Source organism: Vipera berus (assembly GCF_964194415.1).
Source record: "Vipera berus genome assembly, chromosome: 2".
In the NCBI taxonomy this organism is placed as follows: domain Eukaryota; kingdom Metazoa; phylum Chordata; class Lepidosauria; order Squamata; family Viperidae; genus Vipera; species Vipera berus.
The window spans coordinates 167543875-167556224 of record NC_138203.1 but is presented as its reverse complement, the minus strand read 5'-3'; the positions used below and the strand labels follow the sequence as shown (position 1 = coordinate 167556224).

Sequence of the window (12350 nt, the reverse complement as noted above, 5' to 3'; positions counted from 1 at the left end):
TAAACTACTATCAATATATTTTCATAATGGCCAATCACTTTTCAATTTGGTCTATTTACTTTTCATTCTTTCCTAATCTCTTTCTATATTACCATATATATTTCTTATCTAATCTGTTTCTATTTTTATGTGACTTATTCCACTCTCAATTCTATATAACAAAGTAGGCAGAAACACTCTCAAACACAGGTGTTTTTGCTTGTCAAAATATATATTCCTCACTGCAGACTAACCACTACCTTTTACTAGTTTTGCCCAAAATAAGATTTTCTACCTTTAGTAAACATTCTGATAAGGAATATTTTGCCATTTATGTGAAATTTGCAGTCATTCACCTCACTTTCTCTGTGAAACTCAACTACTTTGGTTTTTTATAAATATATCTTGTTGCAAATTGTCTGGGTTCTTAGCCATCCACACAGCAACATAACATAAAATCCCTGTATAAAAATGTACATCACTACAAGTTTATAGGTATATTAAATAATCAAGGTGGCATATGGTATTTATTCATTGCTTATTTTGAATCATTTAGTAATCCCTCTGCATGCTTCACTTTAGCATAATTTTTGCCTTTCACAAAAAACTTTCTGTAATTCAAACCTGTTTACTATGCGATATGTTTTTTTTTGTATCAACAAACATGGAATGAGCTTTCTTACATTTATAAGTCTCAGTGATCTGCTGAAAAACAAAAATCTAATTTGCACATGCTCTGTTTGGCATAAACCCATGTAGAAACATTGCACTTTTTGGCATTTTTAAACACTCTTTCAATCAGACTTCTATCAGATACCTTCCTAAGCACCTGCATGAAATAATTCGCCAGATGACGGGGGAATTAATGTACAATCATTCTACAAATACACAGTCTCCCATAGTTTAATGTTTCTCCATTGTCTTTATATTCAGCCTTAGTGGTTTTCATAATTTATACTTTCTAATTCTGTTTTCTTTGTTGGAAGCTCCTGATATAGTCCTCTTCACCCACTTCCATAGGATCAATTTTTTTTTTTAATCAACATTGCTCTGCATTTTCTCTGACTCTTTTTATTGTTCCTTTTTCTGTTTGATTACATTCTTTCACCTATCCTTTCCTTCAGATACAATATTAAATAAATCTCTTTTTTGTAACAATCACAATTTGCATTTTTCTCATACACTTTTTTCAATCATTCTACCAAGTGTCTTTTTCACATTTATCATTTGCATAATTCGATGCATTTTAACTGCTTCCAAGCAGATTCAACATTATCTTTCCTCATGTCTTACTTTTCATTCATTTTGCTATGAGACTACTTTTCATAAACGGCTTGTACTTTCTTTTCTTGGAATCATTTTACATCCACTTTAGATTATTTCTGCCTTTTTATTCCATGACAAATTATTCTTTTGATCCATTTTTGACACCACTAAAAATGACTACCCCAATTATCCTTGTATCTTTCACTTGTTTCTCTCTATTTTTCATCATAAACAATCAAAGCAATCATCCCTTTTAGACTCTATCTTTTGGGTAGTGTTAAGCTTAACCCATGAAATGAAAACAGCTTTTTTGAGTAGATTCCTAACAGTGATCATTCTTATTTTTTAGTTGCACTTGTGAATGGACAATCATTTTTGGTATACTTTTCATCTCATTCTCATTCATCCATTTATGTCACATAACAAAATGTCTTTTTCCTCAGATTCATTCAAAATATTGCATTTTTCCCCATATTCATTCTTGTTTTTTTAATCATCCCCATAACCAGAGTGTATCATGCACTTGTTTCTGGTCTAGGGATTTTTATTTTCATAGGTATTCATTACATTCCAGATGATACACATTTCAAACTTAGATATTAGGCCTTTTATACATATTTAAACTTACGTTTTTACTTTGTTGCACATATTCATGTACTCCAGGCCATAAAGATAATACTACTTGCATTCAAAACTATTATCTCCTTCCCTTGGTTTCATAGACACAAAACAGATAGCTATTTTATTTCATTCAGTAATTCATGATCTTTACCATTTATTCCTTTTATATTCCAAATCAGAATCTTCTGTTCACCATGGTCTTCACCAGATGAGACCATAACTAGACTTCATTGCTCATCAAGCTTTCATACAATACACTTTAGAAAGATAAAGATTAGATTGTATTACCAGGTATAGTAATGGCATATATAACAGACCCCCCTAACAGTGTTCTAATATTCTCAAATAAAAATTATAAATGAAGATAATGTAAATATAACAAAACAGACAATACTAAATCTTATCAGAGGCAGAGGGGATTGGAACAAAATAAGAATTTGTGCTTTGGTATGTGGGATCTTTTGAAGCTTATCTGTAATATGGATTGCACATATTCTAGCTAAGCAAAACTAGTAGTGTTAAGTCTGTGGAAAAATCAAAAAGAAGTCCTAGCCTGAGGCTTGGAATTCAGATGAATAAGGCAGAGGTGGTATTTATTAACTAGCCTAAGAAGAATTATCCTGCTAATATGTTCCATGGCCTTTTGCAAAAAGCATCTCTTAATTTTCTTTGTAGCTTCTCTTTTCTGTTCATTGATCCTCCTTCCTGTAGGTGATGAAATAACTTTAACTCATTTTATTCTATAGATGAGATTGCTGCTCAGACAAGCCAAAAAAACCAGGATTTTAAAAGAATGCACTATTGTCTCACTTGAAACCTCTCTTTAGTTCATAGCAGCAAAGTATTGGTAGCTAAATCTGCTGGGGTGAATATAATGAATTTGATGCTCAGTAATTAATTTCTTCTGGAAGAATATAGTAAAGATACCCTTGAAATGGAAAAAAACAGTGACAGAAGAAACCACCTTTACTTCAGACATAGATGCTGGGCATGTTCTAACTTGCACCTACCTACAGCACAAATATACCTTGGCAACTTCTTTTTTTTTATGCTGTGTATCCACAATGTTGTTTTCATCTCATTCCCAGTCTATAAGTAAGGTAGGCTTAAATAGTCCTCAGCTATAGATAAAATAGTAGTTTCCCCCTTGCTTCCAAGCTTCCCCCTTGTCACTCAGTACCCTGGAAGGAAATCAGGTGACTGCAGTGAATAGAGGCGGGATTGGGATCAGCACCAGGACAACGAATTAATGTTGGCATAGTTTTCTGCCCACTGAAGAATAGTTAGGTAGCATTTCAATTCAGTGGCAAAAAGCTCTAAGTTTGGAGGACAGTTACTTTCTGTACTGAGGTAAAATCTCCTCAACGGGTAGTTGCTCTTTTTCCACTGCAGACTGGGATCACAAAGAGGGGGCTGTTACTCCTTTTCCATTTTTTCTTCCCCCCCAGACAAGTAGGCCCTGATTGGTAGTTGAGGAAACAATAGCTAAATATTCAGGATAACCAAGATTTAATGTATCCTTCATGGAATCCCCAGAAGTGCTAACATTAGGTTATAGCTAATGTTAATGTGGAGAGGGTGGATGGGTGGATATTTTCTCGAGAAAATGTTTCAGAATTAAAGTTGATGTTGACTGATGATTCTCAGAAATGCAAAATAATACAGAATCCATTAAAATAAATCACAGTACTCTGACATGATGATCTTCTGCACAATCAAGAACAGAATTGGTCAACACAAAGGTACTTGGATGAAATGACAGTGAATCAGTAGATGAGACCAAGGGGGCCAAATAAAGAAACTAGAGAGAGAAGCAATAGTGAAGGAAAGAAAAAATGTTGAGCAATCAGAATATTCTGGATAAAGGTTAGCTAAACTGTGTGCACACCCTCAAAGCAAACAACAAAAACAGAGAAAAACATGATGCATCCCTTCTCCTACCTATAAACTACAGTAACTTCCCAAGGTAAAAAGGAAGGTGGCATATCACTCTATTTTGGCAGAGAATCAGAGAGCAATATGGATAGACAGTGCATGATTTGGGAATGGAGAGTTAGCTTTCTAGTTTATTATTCCCTGCCCTATTAATAGCCAAGGGATAATTGTAAAGGATTTCATTATCTCTACTGTCCACTGAGTGCTAATCTTCTGTTTTTCCTTTATCCTGCTTGACCAAGAAGACCTCAGGGAGGCAGTAAAAAAAAGAAACAATACCAAATTAATGAATTTCAGATTGGACATGAATTGGTAATTAATCACTCCCAGAATTCAAGATAAGGCCAACATAAAAGAATGCCAGGGAAAAAAGTAAGAAACAAAATACATCACATGTTGATAGTGAGGAGGGCTTCTGTCTATCCTGAAGGAAACCTGAATGTATTAAGTGGCAAAGAAAGTGGCCATAGGAAAATGTTTAGCATTTCCTGGTAAAATAGGTGACTTGGAGACTTGGAGGTTTTGGAAGTGAAATTGTTGCAATTTGTCTCCCCTGAAAGGAAGAGATAACATAGGTAGGGTTGACATCTCAGACTGGGGAAAAAAATAAGTAAACAAAGAGTCAGGGCTAGGAAGTCTACAGCGAAAATATAAAAATAGCCAAGAATATCTGGGACATATCAATGAGGAAGAGGAGAATTGGCAATACACTGCATTCTAGCACAGAATCAAGAAAAAATGGAAGTATGTTGCTGAATGAGTAAATATGTGTGATTATTTTTATCTCACAGTACTCAAAAAGTGTAGCAATTTATATGTACAGTTAATATGTGTGTGTGTGTGTGTGTGTAAATAGAATACATGATATATTTGAGACAGTGGTGAAGAAGTGCTTATTAAAATAGGTAATAATAGGTAATAAATACCTTAGTGGTGATGACTATATTGATTTTATTTGGAATGATACATCTGTGTTTGCTGCTTTCCTGTATCCAAGTGAGGGTAGGCTCACCCAAATTAAAGAGATACTATTTTACCATAGGTCTGCCAATTTGGTCTCATCACCATCTCTTTTCTTAAAAAGGCTTCTTGTGGGGAAACCCAAAATGGCACCTTCATAGAGAACCTTATTTTATATTTATTCCAAACTCTCAAAATGGCACGCCTAGTAAAATGGTTATTAAAATCAACATTTACTTTAACTTTGTCATACCACAAGTAACCATGCCAACCAAACCTTGATTCATGGCCTTCTAGATCCAGTAACCTCTTATTCTGAAGATTTACCCAAGAAACATATTTCTGAGTTTGATAGTTGCATTTTTTTTTTAGTTTACTGAGTTTATTTTCTGAGTTGGTTGCATTATTATTATTTTTTTAAAAAAAACCAATATGTGTGGATATGTTTATGGGAGTGCATATGCATGCGCTCTCACACACAGTGCAGTAGTCTTTCTTTCCCGCTTGTGTGGTTGAGCTTCAATTCATATAGCTGAAGCCAAAATATGCCAAATGAACCCAGTTGGAGAAGGCTGGATTAAGAGGTATTTACATTTGCTTTTTTGATCCAATACATTTTCTCTGCCTTTGTACATTGCTCATTGCAGGTTGGTGGCCAATGCATTTAAATAAAGGGAAAAAAAAGGTTGATCACTTGTGATCCTTCCTGTCCTTCTTCTGTTTATAAACCAGCCAGTGTAAGAGGGAAGCCCTTTAATAACAAAGATGCTGGGTATATTTTCCAGTATTTTTGTTTCAACAAGGTTAGTTTTGTTTTAGACATTGAACGAAGGTAGATAATACTCAGTCTTGATGAGTTTCATGCCAGTGCTCTTTCCATTAGCTTCCAGGACCTAGGAGAGCTAATAATAATTTCTGTATTGTAAAAATTAATTAGTGCTGCAGTCATTCATTTCTCAGACATGATTAAGGATGACCTAATGACATTGTAGCAGGAACTGCTGCAGTTTTGAACTGGCCAAGAAAGCATTCCAGAGGACCCAACTTGAACTGTGGTGGGAAAGATGAGTGGCATTTTTCACAGGTGTGTTGAATAAGAGAAAATGGAGAAAAGGAGGCTCTTGTCAGAATGGAGCCTAAGCTTAAGGTCTGCATAAGAGAAATACCATATTTTCCGGCGTATAAGACGACTGGGCGTATAAGACGACCCCCTACATTTCCTGTTAAATTATAGGGTTTGGGCTATACGCGCCGTATAAGACTACCCCTCTTCCAACGCACACCAATTAAAAAACATCAGATTTGATTTTAATATGGTAATTTTAATTCAAATGCTTATGACATGCAGGTACTTAGTAGGAAAACTGTCACTTATAAACATAAGGCTGTTTGTCATCAAACATGTAAATATAAAACAGTGCAAGTGGATTAAACTTAATAATAATAATAATAATAATAATAATAATAATAATAATAATAATAATAATAATAATAATAATAATAATAATAATAATAATAATAATAGTTAATAATAATAATAAGTTGGAAGGGACCTTGGAGGTCATCTAGTCCAACCCCTTGCTAAGGCAGGAAACCCTATACCATTTCAGACAAATGGCTGTCTAGTCTCTTCTTAAAAACTTCCAGTGTTGGAGCATTCACCACTTCTGGAGGCAGGTTGTTCCACTGGTTAATTGTTCTAACTGTCAGGAAGTTTCTCCTTAGTTCTAGGTTGCTTCTCTCCTTGACTAGTTTCCATCCGTTGCTTCTTGTCCTGCTTTCAGGTGCTTTGGAGAATAGCTTGGCTCCCTCTTCTTTGTGGCAGCCCCTGAGATATTGGATCACTGCTATCATGTCACCCCTCAGCCTTCTCTTCGTTAAACTACACTTACCCAATTCCAGCAACCGTTTCCTATTTTCCTAATTCACTTTTTCACTTTTCCTAATTCACTCTAAAGCTTTCCCTGTGCAGAGCCTTAAGTAACACCAGCTGCCTGCAATTAGTGCAGGTTCTCATCCCACCAGGCTCAAGGTTGAGTCAGCCTTCCATCCTTCCGAGGTAGGTAAAATGAGGACTCAGATTGTTGGGAGCAATAAGCTGACTTTGTAATAATGCTGCTTGTGGGGTGTGTGTGTGTGTGTGTGAAAGCTCTAATAAGCAGGCATATACATAGAATGAAGGCTATTGCTAAGCACATTGATTTGTGCTTTAAATTGTAAGCCGCCCTGAGTCTTCGGAGAAGGGTGGGATATAAATGGGATTAAAAAAAAGACCAAATGGGAGATCCGCTCCAGGTTTTCCAGCCAGCCCGCCCAGTTCCTGAGTCAAATATGTCCTTAGAGCTAAGCAGCTGCTCTGGATACACCTGCCTTTCAAGTTGCTCTTGCATTCCCCACCTGCCTACAGCTGCTCTTCAACTTTAGAAGGAAAGACGCCCAGACCCCAGCCTGTAAAAAATCACAGACTGCAGCTTCTACTCCAATTGGTCCTGCTTTCCCTGGGCAGACTAAATGGAAGATCCGCTCCAGGTTTTCCAGCCAGCCCTGTCCCTAAGGTTTCAGCACCCGGCGTATAAGACGACCCATGACTTTTGAGAAGATTTTCATGGGTTAAAAAGTCGTCTTATACGCCGGAAACTACGGTAGCATTTAGAGAAGCAGTCAGGTATAGTTCAATTACAGTGCATGTATAATTAAACCAACAACTTGAGTGGGAAAGAAGGAAAGAGGAAAACATAGAGGCATTTACAATATAAATGTCCCTCTGGAGAAGGGTGCAGGTTTTGAGCATGCTGGGAATGTTAGGTAACATCCTTAAGAAAAAAGACATTAAAAAGCCAAGCATAACGGACAATAAGCAGGAGGAGTTAGGATTCCCAAGAGCTGCCCTGTTTTGTCTGGAAGCAAGCCAAAACAAAAGATCTGATATTAAATTTGTACAGGGCCTGTGGAACTCAGACACGATGCTATTAACTAGAATTTTCTTATCAAGAAAATAAAGAACTTTTGGCTGTGTTCTTCACATCAGCAGGAAAAAGGGTCAGCTTGCAACGCTGATTCCTCCGGTGCAAAGGAGCAGCTTTCCAAAACAATGAGGGTAGGGCCACTTATCTAATGGCGGATGCCTTGACCTTCTTGTAAGGATGACTTCCCTGGCTGCCCTTATATGGATCAGTAAAATACTTGCACGTGTGTTTGGGTTAAGTTGAGCTGGCATCCTTCTGCCCCAAAGACTGCTGGTGGGAAACAAGATTCAAATTTTCTGCAGAATGTTATCTTGTCAAGTTCAGAATAAAGAATCATCTGTTCTGTGTCGTATCTTCTGAAGATGAACCAAATCAGGATAGGAAACTTATTTTCCTGACACTTACAAAAAAATGTCTATGGGAATGAATAGTATTTAGGGAAGAAGATAACTGTATGAAGTAAGTTTGAAGGTGACATTGGCAATTCTGATCTCACATCAATAGAATTAAAATAGGAAAATGTGCTGGATATGTTTACATAGTAGAGCTGTTTAGTTATTAGGAGGCTGTCATTTCTGACTTATTCTAAATAAAACATCTCCTGGTTCTCTAATAGTTTGTTGAATTTGTCACATTTTGTTCTCTTTGTACAGTTTTGTTTTGGTGGATTAACTAGGAAAGAGATTGAATTTATGTAGAAGTGAGAGCTCTTTTCTGTCTTTGGAAACAGAAAACCAGGCTCTGAATTTAAATGTCAGAATAGCCAGATGCATCAAGACTGGTTTCTGCTTGTTTCTTGAAGGGATGAGCAAGGTAAAAGAAAGAGGCCTGTCTCTACCGGTACTAGCCTAGTATAGAAAACCAGGATTAATAGACACCCCAACTTTATGAGGACATAAGTGTTATCTAATTGGCTGTAAACCATCTTCATTAATTATTATTGATACTCTTGCCTTTTCTGATGGGCTTCCAAAATAAAAGCAATATGTTTGGAGACAAATGCCTTTTTGAAATATGTGAATGCTCGGGTGGGAAGAGCTAGATATTCCAGAGAATGGGCTGAGAAAAGCCACACAAGTATTCTTGATGTTTTGTTTCTTTTCTGTTCTGCAATAGAGTCCTCCTAGCCTTCCTAACAATTCCCCAAATGCCACCAATCTGCCCATTAACGTTAACATTAGTGAGAAAGGCCTAATATATTATATAGTTGATTTCTTTGGATGGAAACTACGTTTGCCGTGTACAGCTTTTTTTATTATTGAAGGGAAGGAAGGAACTTTCTAGTGGGAATGAATTGGTATGGAAGAGATCTGATGGCCAGGCCATTCCTTCAGAGAATGTTCCTATGAAGACTTATTCTGTTGCTTATGCCAGCTTTGGACATAGAAAACTCCCATAAGTATAGTATTTATCTTTTCATTTTATTTTATCTTTAGCTTAATATTCAGCTCCTCACATAATCTTGCAGCAATTCGATATTCAGGGCAGAAGCACAGGGATAGACCACTAGCTTAAACTTCAGATCCTATGTACAGGAAGTTGGCATGCTGTAAAAATGATTAATGCAGTTTGAATTTAATTAGAATAATGTTTTTGAAGACTTCTGGGCAAGGTGGGGGTGGCGACAGTATGGTTATATTGATTACAGATTAGATGTGGCACAGATGGAATAGAAGTGGAGAGGGCAGCAGGGAAGTAGGAGCAGGAACACAAACTCCCTTCATCACACTGCAACACAGATCGGAATCCCTGATCACAAGTGTCAGGAATTGTGAAAAGAGAAACTGTCTTGAATAAGTCATAGTGATATATCTCCTTAATCAGTATTGAACTAGAAGAATATATGGACATGTATACAGAGCTGAGCTCCACCATTGTTTCAGAGGTTCTTATTTATAGTTTGTTAATTTGAGTCACAACCTAACCCTCCAGCTTTGTTAGACAGATCAAGTTTATCAATTCAGTTGGACAACGTTACAGTTCCTGAGTACGTGAAGTGGGAGGCAGCAAATGTACATTGTCCTTTACTAAAATGAAGTTGTTACGCCTTACCTCAGTCTGTCCAGAATGCTGATAGGTACCATCGTATTACTTTCAGTGCATGTTCTCTTGCAATGAAAACAAAACAGAGGAAGAAGTTGCTGATTGTTCCAAAACCTGTTTGTGCTTTATCTGAAACTTACGACTGGAAAGGATCTGTATCTAGTTGAAATGTATAGTGAGACTGATTCCTATCTCCCAAACAATCCTATCACAAGCTGTTTAGTTGAAAAATACTGGGGTGGTGGTGGGGTGGGGTTGGGCGGGTTGGGCGGGGGGGGGGGAAGAGGAGGCTATTGTATGTTGCTGCCAACCATTTGCCTACTTTTTTATGGTCTCCTGACTTGGGGGGGGGAGAATGTATATTTTTCAATGTAAAATTCAGTCACAATACATGCAGCTAAAGTATTACGGAATCTTTTTAGAAGTGCTAAATCTTTGATTAGAAGCTTTCTCCTTGTAGTTTCCATCATTAATATCTTTCTTTTGAGCATCTACACAGCCATGCTAATTAAGTGCCTCATTGTCAATTGCTGTTTTCTGCAGGGAGTGGTGGACTTAAATTATCAATGTACTTTCCTTTTTAATTATGACATAGGTAAACACTGCAATTAAAAGAAACAGTGAAGAAAAACCATATTTTTGCAGCTGATGCATGAATAGGGTATTAGTGGTTGCAAAAGGAAGCTTTTAACTGAAGTTGCAGATCAGCTCCCCCCCATTAAACTGGATTTACTTTTGAATAAATATGAAAGAAACATTATTGGATAATATATTGCTATATTAAATGACTTTTTTTATTCTGTTACTTTATTATGGGGAAAGATTGCTTTAGTAGTGGTATATAGGATCTTAATCTGAAGAGTTAACTGATGGTATGAAGAGTACTATAAGTGATGAGAGAGATGTGTTATTACGAAGGTGCCAGAGAAAAGAGAGGAGTAGAGAAAAATTATGGGAGAACAACCAGGGTTTGAGCATTTTTCGGAAGACCAGCAGGATCAAGGTTAGGGTCAACGTAATTGTGGGTGGCATGGTGGTTCATAAAAGCAGCAGGTGCTCCATGTGTTTGGGGATATGAAACATCAGCAATTTTTAAAAGTTTTATAAGTTTTTTTCCATGTTAATCAAATCCATAGTGCTTGGGGGAGGAGCAAATTGTATTATAACCATGGACTTAGCCCCTGATCTTATTTACTTTGCTAAGCTTTGTGATAAATTTGTTTCAGGTGCTGGTTCTTGCTGATGGTGATACAACAGGATTTCTCTACCGTCAGCTTGGTTTCCTTTCCTCTCTGGAAAAGAAAGATGGAAAAGCTACTGCTTATGTCTGTGAAAACTTTACCTGCTCACTACCTGTCACCTCCAGCCAGGAGCTACGCCGCATGTTGCTGCCCTAAGTTACTATCCCTGGTAGTCCTCACATTGCAATAGATTTAAGAAGAAAAAGGCCAACATTGGCAGGGTGGATCTTAATAAAATCATCTTCAGTATAACCTGGCCCGTGGTCAATTTAGCTTGCCTCTCTCCTGTTTTAATAGCCTCCTCTTTCATATCCCAGGAATATGCACATTCAGTTGTTCTGAAATGTATTTATTATTTGTGGACAGGACAATATGTCTTAAGGGGATTTGCAACCTCAATTTTCAAAAACCTGAAGAGTGAAGTTTAATTTAAAATAAGACAGGAGTTTGATTTCTGTGTAATCTCAGTTCTTGCTATACAGCTTTGAGAACTGCTCATTCTCATATGCTGTAGAAAATTATATAATTTAGACCATTAAATTTCTTTGTCTCTTTATGCTTCGTTTTTGATTTGCAAAGGAAATAGTAGGCTTCTCTGCCTTTACTCCTCAGAGTAAAGGTTCTAAGAATGAGGATCCTCTTCCTCTTATCATTGTGTCTTTCGGTAGATATATTATGAATAATTTTTATGCAAAGAAGATTTTACAAAGATTTAAAAAACTGCAAAAACTGAAGAAATAGAAAAGGAAAGATTATAAGGGGTAAAAGAAAAAGTAAAAATAACAAAAAAATCAAGAAAAAGTAAACTAAAGAAGCAGCTTCCAATCTGCTTCACAGCAATTACAAACAACTGCACCCTCCCATTTTGCATATCAGAGTTCTCTTCTTCCTATAAACAAACCTTTTTAATCAATAAATCTCAAAAATCAGGAGTATATTTTTTCCATTTTCAATAAAAAAATCTACAAAGGGTGTCAATCTTTTTCCAGCAATTGTAGTTCCCGTAATTAAACAGGTCAATATAGCCATTTCTGGAAATTCACAATCCAATCCTCAACTGTTGGTGTTTATGAGGTCTTCCATATTTGCGCATATAACAGCCTTGCTGCAGTTACCATATATAGAACCAATTGTCCATGATCTGGTAAACGTTGTGTGTATGTGTGTGTAATAACAATGGTTAAGAAAAGAGTGACCAACATAGATATCTGCAGCAAATCAAGATTACCACAAAATGACATCACACAAATGATATTATGATGCAAATTTTACCTGTGTATCCTTGTATTAAATGTTGGGATAAATAGTTCCACTTAGGTTTGCCTTCTCATCTCCCTCA

General features: G+C 36.6%; 1 protein-coding gene across 2 annotated transcripts in view; it reads left to right on the top strand.

Moving 5' to 3' along the window:
- SPATA20 (spermatogenesis associated 20) overlaps positions 1 to 11567 on the top strand; it is a 51869-nt gene extending 40302 nt beyond the window's left edge. For both annotated transcript variants that reach the window (XM_081319940.1, XM_081319941.1), the window contains exon 16: positions 10997 to 11567. In XM_081319940.1, the coding sequence (XP_081176066.1) occupies positions 10997 to 11167 (171 nt within the window). In that variant the 3' untranslated portion in view covers positions 11168 to 11567. The remainder of the gene's footprint in view (positions 1 to 10996) is intronic.
- Positions 11568 to 12350: the final 783 nt, after the last annotated feature.